This window comes from Micromys minutus, assembly GCF_963924665.1.
Source record: "Micromys minutus genome assembly, chromosome: 1".
Lineage (NCBI taxonomy): Eukaryota > Metazoa > Chordata > Mammalia > Rodentia > Muridae > Micromys > Micromys minutus.
In genome coordinates this window covers 83780887-83797404 of record NC_137969.1, presented here as the reverse complement: position 1 = coordinate 83797404, position 16518 = coordinate 83780887, and the positions used below count along the sequence as shown (strand labels likewise).

Here is a 16518-nt window from a genome sequence, read left to right as displayed (position 1 = left end):
GTTTATAAATATTCAGGAAGGGCAGGCACAAGATAAGACAGGGCCTGTGATTGGACAGTGAAAAAGGTAGGTGGGGACAGAGTTTTGGAAAGGAAAGAGAAACCAAGAGAGAAGAGGAGGCAAGATGGAAGAGGGCAAGGAGGATCAATCTTCATGTGGCTTTAATTAGCCACAGGTAGCTATGAATATCTTATAAGGGATAGATGATTATAGGACAGTTTGTCCTATCTAGGTGGGCAGATTATGTCTTATCAATTGGATCTGAGTGTATTGTGTGGACGTTTTGTGGAGTGTAGATTTACTGAGATAAATTAATGAGATAAATCAGACTGATATATTGCAAGTTTCTGGAGCTTTGATTTGGTTGGGCTGGTGTGAGCTGTGACAGTGAACGCAGGGGAGGGTTGCAGAGAATGTGAGCAGAGTCTGTGGCAGAGCCGTGGGGAACCAGACTCTGCTGGGACCTCTATAGTCTTGATTTTACCGGGTTGCTGGGAATGGGAGCAGCATCCACAGTGGAGAGCCACAAGATGATGGAATTAGTCATAGAGGTGGAGAGATCACCACTAGGACCATAGAGCGGCAGAGAGCCAAAAGGGTGGCCACTACTGGGGACAGAAGCAGTAAGTACCCTGGTGTGGAGCCTTAGAACCGTTGGGCTCTGGGGATGTGAGCAGGGTCTGCAGCAGAGAGACCACTGTGAGCAAAGACTAGCCAAGAGGGCAGCCGCCGCAGGGACCAGAGTGTTGCCAGTGTCAGACTGGGATTGAAATTGGGAATTTAGAGAGTCTGCCAAGTCCGGCTAACTGAGATGAATATACCCCGTAAATGCCGAATGGCTCTACAAAGCTGACATTAGCAAGGGTTGGTGGTTCAATTTTATTAAATGGTTAACGCAACAAAAGAGTTCCTTGAAGATCCCAAGAATGGCAAACTTGAATTTTTATGTGGGGGGTGGTGGTGGTGGATACATTTTGTTCAAGTAATTACTACTTTAAGTATCTGTTAGTTTGTGTATAGCTTAAGTGATAAGACTTCAAAATCCTTTTTGCACAGCAACTGTATCTGATCATTCACTCATACAGTAATCTATGACTGAGGTTTTGCTATTTCTATTGGCATTCATATTTGTGCTTCTAGTATAATTCTTAAGATTTTTTTGTATATGTATAACCTTTAAAGTTGAGTCTCTTTTTTTTCCTGGGCCCTGGGTAGTATAAGAAAGCAGACTAGGTAAGCAATGAAGACAAGCCAGTAAGCAGCACTCCTTCCCAGCTTCTGCTTCAGTCCTTGCTGGCAGGTTCCTGCGTTGAGTTCTTGCACTGGCTTCCATCATAGCTGGTCTATAAAGTAAAAGCTGAAACAAACCCTTTCTTCCTGAAAACTGGTTTTGGTCAGTTTTTCGTTCTTCTTTTTTTTTTTTCCCCCATAGCAAGAGTGCCAAACAAGAATGTGCACTCAATTCCATAAGACAAATAAAAAGATATAAACCCACATATTAACTGTAATATAGTAATAGTGAGTGATTTTAATACCACACCTCACAGAATGAAAGGACATCCTGACAAAAATAAACAAAAACACTGAGTTATTTATCATAAGTCAAATGAGACTAATAAATGCTGATGTAAAACATCCCATCCCAAAACTGAAGGGTCAATACTCTTCTCAGCAGCCCATAGGACCTTTTGAAAACAGAACATACAATAAGACTCAAATAGAATAGCATCAGACACAGAAATATTAAAATAACTTTGTATTCTATGTTCTCATAATAGAATTAGAATTAGAAACCAACAACAAAAACTCCAAAACATGTACAAATACATAGCAATTAAATAATAAACTTGAATTGTTAATGGTTATTGAAGAAATCAAGAAGAAAAATATTCCTAAAATTGAACAAAAATTAAAACACATCATACTAGAGCCTGTGTGAAAGCAGATCGAAGTGAAAAGTTTACAGCTAAAAGTACTTACATAAAAAAAAAAAGAGTGTTCTCAGATAAATAACAGTATATCTTAGGGGCTTGGAAAAACAAGAAAAAGCTAAACCTCATTTCCTTCAGTAGACAGAAACAAATAAGATCTGTGCAGAAGGTAATGAGATGTGCATGCATAGGTGCTCGCACACACATGCGCACACGCACAGGCACACACACACACACATGAGGGGAGAGAGGAAGAGAGAGAGGGGGGAGGGAGGGAGGGTGGGAGGGAGGAAGGGAGGAAGGGAGAGAGAGAGAGAGAGAGAGGGAGAGATATTTAATGAAAGAAAGAGCTGGTTCATTGAAAAGATGAAAAAGATCAATAAATTATCTAAAGTAACCAAAGAAAGACATCCTGTTTAATAAAATTAAAGGGCTGAGAAGCTGGCTCAGCAGTCAACAGCAATGACTGCTCTTGCAGAGGACCTGGGTTTGATTTCCAGCACTCATGGGTAGTTAACAACTATCTATAATTCCAGTACCAAGGGGAGGAAGAGCACAAGAGGACTCTCTTCTGGCCTCTGTAGGCATAGTACAAATGAGATACAGAGAAACTAGAAAATGTAAAATGAATAGATAAATTTTTAGATGCATATGACATACTCAAATTATACCAAGATGAGAAAAATTAAACACATTTATAACAAGCAATGGGACTGAGGCAGTAATAAAACATCTCCCAGGTAAAAGCTGTCCAGATCTTTACAGAAGAACTAACTCCTCTATAAAACAGAAAACAAGGAAGAACACGTACTGAACTTCTACAAAGTAATTATTACCCTAATGTTGAAACCTGGTAAAGGCACAGCAACAAAATAAATACACCTATCTCCCTGATAAATACAGCTGCAAAAACTATATACCTGCAAAGTGAATTCCATACATAAAAAAGATAATTTACCAAGATTGGGATGGTTACAGAATTGTAGGAATGGCTCAACATATGCAAATGAAGGAACACAGTATTTCACACAAATGGATTCTGATAGAAATTATAATCATCTTAACAAATCTAGATGCTTTTAATAAAATCCAGAGACTAGACTAGATGGGATATATGTCAACATAATAAAAGCTATATATGATAGCCTTATACTAAGTAAGGAAATCTTGAAAGCACGTCTACTAAAAGCAAAATGAGGACAGGAGTTTCTATTCTCTACTCTTATTCAACAGTGTCTGAAGTCTTGGTTGGAACAACAACAATAACAAGAGACAGACATAAAAGGGGCACAGACAGAAAATGAAGTCAAAGTATCCTTACTATACATAATATTAAGAGCCCCTAAAGATTACCAGAGAACACCTAAGTTTGCTAACACTTTTAGCAAAATGGAAGGACCCCAAATTAACATAGAAAGCCACAGCAGCCTTCTTATAAACTAATGCTAAATATACTGAATACTGAAAAAGAATTCAGAGAAACAATTCTATTCACAATTGCTTCAAACAAAACAAAATCATCCCACAAATTTTGAATGAACCTAACTAAAGAAATGACAGGTATTGATGATGTAAGTTTTAAAACACCAGAGAAAGGAACTGAAGAAAAGAACAGAGGATTGAAAGAACTACTCGTGGGTTGACAGAATTAGTATTATGAAAATGGCTACATGGAAAGTTCTAGATCTGACTATTTTTCTTTCTTCTCCTTAAAAAAATTATTACTGTTATTTTTGACTATCATCTGCCCCTTCTCTTTCCTCACTTCCAATTTTCTCACATAATTCTCCTGTTCTCTTTCACATTCATAGCCTCATTTTTCATTAATTGTTGTCATGTGCGCGTGCGCGCGCGCACACACACACACACACACACACACACACACACACACACACACACACACCCATAAATATAGCCTGCTTGGTCTGAATAATGTATCTTGTATGCATGTTTTCAATAATGGCCACTTGGGATTAGATAACCAACTGGTGTGCTCTTCACTGGGGAGACTATTTGATATTAATAAAGACAGTCTCACAGAAAACTCCCTGAGTCTTTGGCTCTTAACCATCTTGATAATTCTAAAGGTCCAGTAATGATATGCATCTTACTAGTAACCAATAGCTCGGTAACTGTACTTAAGGCCCACTCAAGTGGCACTGGTAACCTAGTCAACTACCCAGAGCTAGTGAAGACATGTGTCTTAGAGAAACACCTACTCAACCACTTTACAAAACCGCCGTAATCCCTAATCATGTTCTAACTATTTGTCCTAATATTCACAAATATGCGCAGTCCTCAACCCTCATCAAGGAAACTCTTTGCAACAGACAGAGACCATTACAGAAAGCCACAACCAATCAAACACTATCTAGTCCCAGTGGGTACATCAAGACAGACTTTTAAATTTCACTATTTTCTATGTGATCCACATATAGGAAGATCTGATAAAACTCAGAATGGAGGCAATACTAAAATAAAACCAAAAATTGTCTGCCTGATAGATCTATAATTTTAATTTGTTTGTGAGGAAAGCAACAGAAAACAGTGTCATTACATAGAGAAAAAAAGATGACCTGTAAATCTCCAAGTATCAAATATGAAGGGCAGACAAGTTTAAATCTAGGTCTACCAACTTGCTTAAGTCTGGACAAGCTTCTCAGTCTCTCTACCTCCAGGTCCTCAACTGTAAAGTGAGGGTAGAGACAGCGCTGGGAGCTGAAAGAGCTGGTGCACAGTGAGCACGCAGTAAGCACTGACATGTGCGGACACAGCATGTGCGGACACAGCATGTGCGGACACAGCAGCACCACTCTATAAGCGCGCATGCTCTGAGATATTCTGATGTGTGGGCATATAAGCAAGGGTTCACAATCATGCTATCTTTAGTGAGTTAAACATGCAAAACTTACTAAGTTAGCAGTTCTAACTTTTAAAATTCATACTTTCTTCCCACTGTGTATCTTCTCCAAGTGACTGTAAGCCTAAGAATGATTTTATATACAGACCACTATAGTAGCAAAGAGCAAGGATGTTTCTCTTTGCACTAAACATGCCCACAGGCAAATATCATTTTTGCTATTTACAAACCTTATGATCTTGGCCATTATTATCTCTGTACATCTGCTTCTTCATTTATAAAATCAGCAGAAGAACACCGTTGTCATGTAAAGTTATTATGGAGACTGAATAAGGAAATCATCTGTATCCTATATAGTACTCAACATTTCTTGGTTATGTCTGTTATCCCTTAGAGTTGATTGAGGAAAAAAAATTATTTATAACCAGTACAATGTGACTTTACAGGAGTGGTATATCTTGATTCTTAAAAACTTACATATCCCCAAGTACATTTTACACTGGTTGACTGTTGAGCCAACATTTTGTAACTTATCTCAATATAAGCAAGAAAAAAAGTAAATTTTGTATTGGATTATTCTGTCACTGATGTAAAGGTATAGAAGGTTCAAGAACTTTATCAAAATCCACTCTTTGCTGGGCATGGGGTGCCCACCTTTACCCTAGCACTTGAGAAGCAGAGGCGGTCGGATTTCTGTAATCCACGGCCAACTTGGTTTATAATAGTGAACTCCAGGCCAATTAGAGCTGAGGCCAACTGAGATACTATCTCAAAATAGATAAGTAAACAATCCACTATATTATTGGCTGTCCTTGTTTAAACAAGTCATATCCTACCTGTCATCTGCATTGCGAAGTGATGGAAGTCGAAAGCTTGTGTTTCTGTCAAGCTTTGACTGGCTTTTGGTCCTCTTGATGGAACCTTTCAGGCGCTTGCTGAAGAATCCCTAGAATGAAAAGGCAGACTGGTGGGAGAGAGAACTATTTGGGACACTGCCTCCTGCAGCGGCCGTGAGAAAGGAGTGCAGACTGAAAGAAGGACTGTGACAGGATCTAACTTTCTTTTCTTTCTAATTTTATAAATGCTAGTTGTTTGAGACTTCTTGGTAATGTAATGAGTATTTTCTACTGTAAAAAACTGAGACAATTAAACTTGTTGATAGCACCAATCTGAGTTTTTTTTAATAGTTGTGGCAGGAAAAAAAAAACAAGTTTACAAATAGACTTTTAAAACAGCAATAAAACAGACAAATGCATTGTTTTCTAAGAAAACATTATCAGCAATTTGAATAGCAACAGAAATGTCACCTCATGATTTCCTAAACTAAGAAAAATGGTTAGACAGAACAAACATGTGCAATGTGCCTGAAGGGGGAAGATATCTGGTGTAGTATAGAAATGAGGACACTGCAGGAGGAGCTGGGGAGAGCTTGCTAAGTAGTAAGGACTGTACCTTTATACTCAGTGTTATTACAATTCAGTCAAACCTCTTTGGATAGTGTTATTTATAGAATTCATTCATATGCATATCAACTATTTTACATGAAATACAGATCATCTATGCAATGATTAAAGTACCGAAAAGTTAAAGAAAAAAGTTTCTTCTTCAGTGACCTCCTGTCACCAAACTACTGAGAACTCATCATCTTGCAGATAATGAACATACAACAAAAAAGTTGCATAAATTCAAGAATGAATGAAGATGGTCACTATTTAAAGACATACAAAGCAATGAGTTTCATTCTGGCACTGTTTGCATAATGTTACGTATCTTGTTCTCAATCATTACCCTTTTGCTAACACCGACCAGCTCTCTTTCTTCTTCCATATAGTCCCCCTTTGCTTTCTTTTCAGATTAATCCCAGACTCTCTTTATCTCTGACTAACCTTGGCTTGAGGTCTACTGTATCTGATAACAGAAGAGCTATACATACTTGTTTTTGCCGGCTGTTAACTTGGTAGGTTGTTTTCCATCTTTCAATTTTCACCAGTAAAGCAAAGCATGTTTTTTTTTTTTTTTTTTTTTTTGGTTTTGGTTGTTTTTTCTTTTGAGACAAAAACAGTTGAATCTAGTTTTAACCCAGTATGTATCTCTTTAATGGTGACTGATTTACCTTTAATGTTACTCCTGAGAGATATTCACTAAGTCCTGTAGTTCTGTTTGTTAATTTCTGGTTGGCTGGGTTCATGTTTGCTCTTTATTTCTTCCCTGTTAGTAACTGTGGCTTACTCTTTTTGATCATCCCTTTAATCAGATTGTTTTCATGTTCTTGTGATTGAGATTCCACTCCTACCTCTTCTGTGTATAACATTCTTTTTTCTCTGCAGCAATGGCTTGGTGATTATGAACTGACGGAGGTTTTGCAGTTCTTGAAATATTTATTTAAAAAGTAGCTTTTCTGGTCACAGCAATCTTAGCAGATACTATTTTCAGGGCCTGAAATCTACCATTCCATAGTTATTGGCATCTGGGTTTGCTCATGACAGAGGTGATATTTTGGTGTTTCTACCTTTATAGGTGAGTTGGTGTTTTCCTCTTATATACTTGTTCTGCCCCCCTCCCCCAACATTATGTCTTTAGCCACTCAGGAGAGAAAGATGAAAAAAGTTATTTAATGACTGAAGGAAAATGCATATGTTATACTTGGTTATTCTTGCTACTTGGAAAGGTAAGTATGGGTAAGACTTAGAGTGTAGCTCAGAAGTTTACAAAGTATGAGGTCCAGGGATCAATTCGAGAAATAACAGTACACAAAATTTAAAAAGAAAACGAAAGAATGTGGCAAACCTAGAAAAATACTATAGAGATGCAATTATCTACATTTAAAATTCCAGCTTATTACTATAAGTAATTACAGATTTGAGGAAAGAGAAAAAAGTACCTTTAAAAATTCTTTAAACAGTCATTTGCCTGATCTGCTGTACAGTCCTAGTACTGTAATACAGTTGCTATTAGTTCTCAAGATGCGTGCTTTATTTAGTACGTCCTATCAGCATGGTCCCCTCATCAGCGGTTCTCACCCTGCCTAAGGCTCCGATCCTGTAATACAGTTGCTCAGATTATGGTGACCCCAAGTATTTCACTGCTACTTTACAACTGCTTTTTTGTTTGTTAATGTTATGAATTGTCATGTAAATATCAGATATGCAGGGTACCTGATACCCTTTGGGGGAGTGATCCACAAGTTGAGAAGCATTCCTCATGTGCTCAGAAATGTATCCACAAACAAGACTTAATGACAGAATTTTGGATGGACTGTTAGGGCTGAATGGACTTCACTAAATACTAACATACTTCTAAGAAAAATGTAGTTATGCAGGTGATGAAAAATATCCTAATAGATATCTGTTTTTCTAGCCCTTAAAATTTACCTTTTATTGGCATTTATTTTATCACACTACTTTACTGTAATATTCATTTATAAAATTTACTTAGTTTATTTCTTAAATAAAAGTTGTAAGAAATATAAAAAACAAATGCAAATTCAGCCATAAAGGAGTTTGTAATCTAATATAGAGTTCTCTACCTATCTATCTATCTACCTACCTACCTTATCTATCTATCTATCTATCTATCTATCTATCTATCTATCTATCTATCTATCTATCTATCTATCTATCTATACCTCTTCAGAAACCTCTAAAATTAAGATCAAGTAGAACCAAGACCGACAAACCAAAACAGAATAGGTAAGAACCGTGAGGTTCACTAGAAGTAACATATGTACAATGGAATACTGAGAGAAAAAACACTAAACCAAACAAAATACCCCCCAAACAGAAGAAACCAATGAAATAACTGGATTTTTCTCAAATTAATATCAGACACTACAGCAAGGTGCACAGGGCAAGTAGCAGAAATACCCCAAACAAACTAAAGACATCAAGATGATGCTTACATGTATTTTTAAAGCTTTGTTTTAATTTGTTTGAGTATTTTGTGTACCACATGAATGTCACCATAGCTGAGAAAAGGGTGTAGGATCCCACTAAGCTGGAGGCATAGAACTGGGGGTAGAGATGGTTTTGAGCCACTGTGTGGGTGCTGTGAACCAAACCTTGGTCTTCTGCAAAGTCAATGAGAGCTCTTAACCTCTGAGCCATCTCCCAAGGCCCAAATTTTAAACCAAAAGAAATTAAAGTTAAGGAATAAATATTGAAAAAAAATTCCAGGGGGTTAAAGAAGAAAATTCCCCAAGTGCAGAGGAAATGAGGAAGAGCGGCTGCATGTTCCAAGTGTATTACTGACTTGCATCAAAACGGTGTTATAAAGCCCAGGATAGCAAAACAAACAAACAAACAAACAAACAAACATCTTTTCAGAAACCATGGAAAGAAACAAGACACATGACACAAACTAAACTGGTAAGAAAAAATGTCACTACCTTAGAATTCTACAGCCTGAAAAATTATTCTTCTAAAGTGAAGAAAAAAGTAGGCACGAGTTTCTAAGACAAAATTTTCATTTGTTGTTAATAGACCTGCTGAAAAGAAATACCAAAAAGAAGTTAGGTGGAGAAGAAAACAACCATTACAAAAGTAAAGTACAGCTGGCATACGATAGGAGGAAAAAAAGAGGAAAACTATCAAACGCAGAAAAAGAGACAAAAAATAAGAACACAGAACAAGGATAATGAACAGAAAATAGTAATGAATATGCTCCATCGTAATCTATCAAGTCACTCTAATTTGATAGTGTAGATTCATCAGTTACAAAGCAACTGGAATAAACCATATACTTTTTAGAGAAGTTCATATAAAAATAAATACTAACAATGAATGGTAAATGGACTGTAAAGATGTAACTCGTCAACTTCAGAGAAACAGGGGTAGCTACACTCATCCCAGTCAGAGCAGACATCAGAAAGACGGTGCTAAGATCAGGAAGGTAACTAACAATAAAAAGGTAAATGTCCCTCAAAGACTTAACAAGAGCATCAAAGAACACAAGGCAGAACCGATAAGCTGCTGGACGATGATGTGCTGAAGCTATAACTGAAGTCTGGACATCTGTTACAGAAAGGGGCAGGTGTGTAGGCAGGTCAGAGATCATAACTTAATGCCACAATCAATCAGCTGAACATAGCCAACACCTATGGAGCACATCATTCTAGAATAGCAGAATAAATTCTTCTGAAGGTCTTAGGGAACATTCACGGATAGATATAATCTATGTTATGAAACGAACCTTAACAATTTTAAGAAAACAGAAATCACGTAATGAATGTTTTCAGACTACTATGGAATTATTAAACTAAGCAAAAGAAAGGTGACTGAAAATGTTTAGATTAAATAACATATTCTCGTTTTACTACAAAAAAAAGAGGAAAAAAGAAAAAAGTTTGTTTACTTATTTGTTTCATAACAATTAAAAAATACATCTTAAAGGGAATAAGAGATAGTTTATTCTAAGCCATTCTAAGTGATTGTGGCCTTGGAACCCAAATTTCACATTTTAATTGGAAGCAGTTTCACAGCACTTTTATTGTTCTATAGAGAAGAAAAAGTTATAAATCCAGGCAAGTTTAAAGTATATTGGTAGGTACATTAGAAAGGCAGGCACATTGAGATGGGGGAAACTTTCCTGTAGGCTCAAGATACTATCTGATGGCCTTTTTTGGATTGGTAGAAGCTAGTTGTCTGCTAAATCAGTTCAGACACAACTAGCAAGACAATTCCAGATGATTTTAACTTAGCCCAAATAAAGTAATTAACTTCTGAACCTGCAACTCTCCAGAGTATTGGCATTTTAAGCAGCCAATGAAGTGTCTCTAGATACAAAAACTCCTTTTACTGCTCACAGGCAGACACAGCTTCTTTTTAGGAATTTTCATTCTGATTGGTGATGTTTTTTCTTGATAGTTGGATGAATATAGGTGAAAGAAACAATGGTCAAGTAGTCCCTTAGTAGTGTGGTAGTGAGGAGGTAATACTCCAGTCTTGTGACTAGGTCTTGAGCTTTATGTGAGCTTGTGTTCAAGACAGAACTTCCTACATGTTTCTTAGTACCAACTCAGCCACAGGCTATTTAGCTCCCCAAAACTTTTTTATTGGAAATTCTCTGTATTTACATTTCAGATGTTATCCGTTTCCCACAATCCCCTCTCCTCTCCCCCTCCTATTGCTTCCATGAAGGTGCTGCTTCTCCCAACCACCCTCTCCCACCTCAGTACCTTGGCATTCCCCTACACTGGGCAAACAAGCCTTCGCTGGACCAAAGGCCTCTTCTCCCATTGATGTTAGAAAATGCTATCCTCTGCTACATATGCAACTGGAGTCATGGGTCTCTCCATGCAAACTAACTGGTTGGTGTTTTAGTTCCTGGGATCTGTGGTGGGTTTGGATAGTTGATGATTTTGTTCTTTCCATTGGGTTGCAGACCCTTTCAGATTCTTCAGTCCTTGTGTTCAGTTTGATGGTTAGCTGCAAGCATCCTCTTTTGTATCAGTATGGCTCTGGCAGAGCCTCTGAGGAGGCATCCATATCAGGTTCCTGCCAGTAAGCACTACTTGTCAGCCACAGGTTATTAAAAGAGAACCAAAGTCAGACATTTCAGGCCCTGTCCCATCCCCAGGCCAGTTAGGCAGATAAAGAGTTCTCCTCAGAGAAAATCTTATTAATGACAGAATACTTTGTCTTATTTCAAAATGTCCCCTATCCCTTCCTTCTCTGCCAGAAGAAAAAGCAGGACATTCTTTTTGTGGATGTAGCAGAATCTACGTTCACCTTTTTCATATTGGTAGTTTCCTGTTGACTACACTTTCCAGCTTCCCTTGAAGACTACGAAAGTTACCTCTACCCATTTTCAACCTCATCCCATCTTCTCTTGTAGGCATTTTGGCCATGTGCACACATGGGTGACAAAGACATTCTCTTGCTATGAATAAACATGGTCCCACCTAAGTCTCTCTTCCCTTCCACCCTCCCCCACCTCTCTCCAGCTGCCGTTCAGAATAATATAACATTATGGTGCTAAAGACCCAGGATAGAAAATATAAAACGACTGGGGGCTTAATCCACTTATTTACAAACCTCCCTTGCTCTCATATGCTCCACTGCCCCAGCTGGAGAGGACTAGGCACAACCACCAGTTTCCCTCAGCCAGTCTTTTCTTTTCCCTTTCCCTCTCCCACCATGCTGTCTGAAATGCCCAGACACAGTCTGACACTGAGGTGTCACACTGCAGTTGACCAGAACACGAATGCACCATAGTGAAACATTGGGACAAGGTACTCTGTTAGACCTAACTCAGAGGTACCTAGTTAGGTTGTGGGGCTTACTGGGACTTTAAGGCTCACTTAGTTGAAGGCACAGGAAACTTTCCACTGGCCACAGACTATTTGTTCAGTTAAAAGCCCTGACAAACATCCAGTGTCTTTGTATAGGTTAATGTCAAGGCAATCGAAACATGATTGGACAGTAGAGAGTGGGGCAGGAGCAAAGTTTTTGTAAAGGAGAGAGAGGAGGAAGGAGGAGAAGCAACAAGAAAGCAGATGTAGTTTCTCTCTGCATACCTCTATAAGGATACAGGTTGTTATGAATATTTTACAAAAGATGAAATTGTACAGGATGATCTGACTTATCTAGGTGGGCAATTTTTATCATACCAATTGGATCAGAGTATTTTGGTGTGTTCTTTGATGTGGTGACTTTTGAGTTCAAAAGAGGGTGTAGTGGCAGGTTATGAATATGTAGATCACTGGGCTCAGTATTACAGAAATTCACATCTTTGGTTATAGATAATACTGAAACATTGTTTCATGCTGTTCTACTATACTGAGAACTCCAGTTCTGGAGTTGGATTTTAGCCCATCTGTCCTAGATGCAAGCATGTTTGTTTGAAAATTTCCTCCCAAGTCTCTGCCTGGGTTAGGCCAGCCACCTGACTGTGATTAGGAAAAGGAGAGCAACCTAGAAGTCAGTACTTGCTTAAAAAAATTTAGCTAAAATTTAAATTACTTCCAATAGGTATTATTGTTGCTTATTTTCTGCTCCTTTTCTTGTTCTTATTTAATTCTCTGAATACCACCCCCTCTTATATCTCTAAAACTTTTGTTAAAGTTAACAAATCTGTAAGTGTGGTTTTAAGAGGTTATAAAATTCCAAGCATAAAAGTTAGCTTAAAATCTGTAACAAAAGGGTTAACAGTTAAAAAGATTATGTATAGATAATATTAATTTGCTATAGAATGCCATGTATGTAACTTGGATCCATTTCTTATTTATGAAAAGAGTAAGTGCCTGATGGGTTCGCCACTGAATATCATGTGGCTTCCCACTATCTTGGCAGTCAGGAACTTAGCCATCATCTTTACTATGATCAAAGAAAGACAAGCTACGTGACTTCACTGACATCTTGGTTAAGGTGACCACATGATATAAATAAACTAAGGCAGTATCTACAGAAAAATTAGATCAGCAGTTCTCAACCTGTGGGTGGAGAACCTAGGGAGGGAGTATCAAATGACCCTTTCACAGTGGTTGCCTAAAACCATAAGAAAACACAGATAAACATTACAATTCATAACAATAGCAAAATTATAGTTATGAAGTAGCAATGAAAGAAATTTTATGATTAGGGGTCATCACAAGTATGAGGAACTGCATTGTAGGGTTGAAACATTAGGAAGGCTGAGAACCACTGAACTAGATCAACCAAGTCCTCTCCTGACCATTCTGTCTCCCTTTTATTAGACTAAGGAGGCTATACCAGGCTTCTAAAATAGTTTGAGTTGAATCATTAAAATAAAACAAAACAGGAGTTCTGTAAAAGAACATTTGTGATGGTTTGTATATGCTTGACCCAGGGAGTGGCACTATTAGAAGGTGTGGCCTTGTTGGAGGAAGTGTGTCACTATGGGGGTGAGCTTGGAGTCCCTCCTCCTAGCTGCCTGAGTATGCCCAGTCTGTTCCTGGCTTCCTTCAGGTGAATTGTAGAGCTCTCAGTTCCTCCTGAGCCATACCTGCCTGGATGCTGCCAAGCTCCCACCTTGATGATAATGGACTGAACCTATGAACATGTAAGCCAGTCCTAATTAAATGTTGTCCATTATAAAACGTGCACTGGTCATGGTGTCTGTTCATAGTAGTAAAACCCTAATTAAGACAACATTATAAAAGGATCAGAAAAATGAGATTCCCAGTTATTTAGAAGGAGATACCTACTTATATCCATTTTAAAAAATATACATGATTTTGAATATTATTTCACTTTAAACAAACTTTAAATTTGTTTTGACTTACTTGTTTCAGGCTGAAGTTTGACAACATATATAGCTCATTTAATTTGATTATCTTGTTTTATAAATTATGCTTCTGAACAACCAATCTATTTTTAAATAGAATGTTAAAAAAATATGCTTACAGCTGTTAGACTGTAGTGACCTAGAGAGCTATCCACAGACAAAAGGAGTAAAGTCTTAGATCTTGCCTTCTTTGTTAATGTTGTTACATGAAAATTATTTGCTACAGATTTGACATGACTCCTTTCATCTGTGGGCTGAGGATACTGAAAAAAATGTAGAGATTTTCAAGAGGTTTTGTTAACAGGGCAATTTTAGAAAACATTGTAAATTGAATCATTTACTCTTAAGGCAGACACTGTCTTTGTGTATATACTTTTTAAATTGGGGGAATGCAACTTACAGTTAAACCATCTCTTGAAATAAGGGTACGAAATGTGACGTTAACAAAATATATATTATGTTTTAAATACTAGATATAGTCATTTATAGTAACAGTCCCAATTATTAAAATTTTTACCATAATAAAATTTCTAACACAAAATTATATTTTTGCTCATTAAATAGCCGACATTGTTGATATTTAATATAAATATACAAAGTCCATCATATTTAAAAGCAAGGAATATGACAAATACTTTCTGTCTATCCTTGGATGCTGACCTAAACTGACTTCATTTACAAAGCTTCCAGGTGCTGGTTCCTTATGCTGTTAACAAACAGCTAACTACAGTAACCTTACCCTTCTACAGAATTCTAGTACATGGTCCAGTTGTGAAATTGCATTTAACTCATGCTAATCTTGATATAACAAATTTCCTCATGCAACATTGTCTTTTAATGTTCCCCACAAAGTTATTACCTCCTGGCTTATATTGTGGATCATAGACAACTGTTAAGCTTTATCATGGCCCCGTGGACTGACCCTCTTCTCAGGGACTAACTACTGTTCCCTTGTCTGCCCTTTTGTCAGCCAAAAGGCAGCAACAGAAAAGACCCACATCTGTACATCCTCTCCCACTGAGGCCAGACAAGGTAGTCCTCTGCTACATATGTGTTGGAGGCAACATATCAGCACATGTATGCTCTTTGGTTAGTGGCTTAGTCTCCTGGAACTTCCAGGGGTACATAACCCTGTCTTTTAAATGTTTTACTTATTGAATTTCACCCAACACCCTCCCCAAATGTTCCATGTAAGCTCTCCTAATAGGTCTCCAACAGCTCAATTTGTCCCGGATATAACTACAAAAGACCTTTGAGATGTTACAGAGAAACTTTGGCCACTAGGGACCTTCATCCCTTTCACCCAAGGCCAGATAAAATTCTTTACATTAGTCCTCTATTTTTACCGTTCCCTTCCTTCGACTGCCTGGAGCTCCCTGCTAATTTTACTAGCTCATTTTGGTGCAACAGTATGGCAATGGGACTGAACACTGTCACTCTGAATCAACTCTATGCTCACATTCCCTCCCTGGGCTGCTCTGTCTCTCTCCATTCTCTCTCCTTCCCTTCTCCCAATCCTTTACAGAAAATCTCCCTGTTCTACTCTACAATCAAACCATCTCCTTCTAGCCCTCTGAACATTATTTTCCAAGTTTCTTTATGGAAAGGAAATCCTACAGAATGGCAATCACCTGTTCCACTGAAGCTGATCAAGTTAAGATCTCCCGTGCTACAAAACCAGAGGACCCCCCTCTTCAATGAACCCAGAACTTCATCCTGTAATAAAGATCTTTCTCAGCAGAAAACAGCTATCACTGCCCCTCGGCCATGTGTTTTTTATAAACTCTCAGGACTAGGAATGATAGTTTCCTTCTGAAAGACTACAGTTTCCCCTTTCTCTGCAGACTCCATAAGTCATTTCCACCCATTTTGTGCACCCTAAGAGACCACATTCCATCCTCCTTTATAGGCATTTTGGCTATCTAAGAATGTGGGTGACAAAGATGCCCCTCACCATGAATAAACATGGTCTTGCCTAAGGCCATAGCGAACCTCCCTTTTTGCCTTCTTTCATACTATAAGCTGCTGTTTAAATCATGTTTTAACCTGAGAATATGGTAGACTACCTCCTATACTTGATATCCCATGGTACACAGAAAGTAGAAATGATGTGAAATGTTTCACATTATTTTATAAAACTATGGCTTGAAGTAAAAGTATATTTGAGGCTTATACCATCTTGATTCAGCATCCTTTATCTCTTTGGTGCCCCAGTACATATAATACTAATACTAACTGAATATGAATCCAGGGTGAAAACCTGTTGAATAGGAACACAGATTGAACCAAGCTTTCCTCCTGGATACTATCAAACCAGAATAAAGAAAGACATCTAGAAATAAGGTTTTGGAATCTCAGAAATTTGTTTCTATTTTGTCTGGATGTGTCCATTGCTGTTCACAATGGTACCTTGTATGTTGTTGGTGCTCACTAAATATTTGTCAACTTAATGAATTTACTGAAAGCTTTGTCTATAGCATACTG

The 16518-nt window shown here is 37.8% G+C and overlaps 1 protein-coding gene across 3 annotated transcripts in view; it reads right to left on the bottom strand.

Moving 5' to 3' along the window:
• Positions 1 to 16518, bottom strand: part of RASAL2 (RAS protein activator like 2) — a gene marked incomplete at its 5' end in the record, with an annotated part of 265930 nt that overhangs the window by 45097 nt on the left and 204315 nt on the right. For all 3 annotated transcript variants that reach the window (XM_080920457.1, XM_080920458.1, XM_080920456.1), the window contains one exon: positions 5628 to 5737. In XM_080920457.1, coding sequence (XP_080776583.1) covers positions 5628 to 5737 — 110 coding nt within the window. The remainder of the gene's footprint in view (positions 1 to 5627; positions 5738 to 16518) is intronic.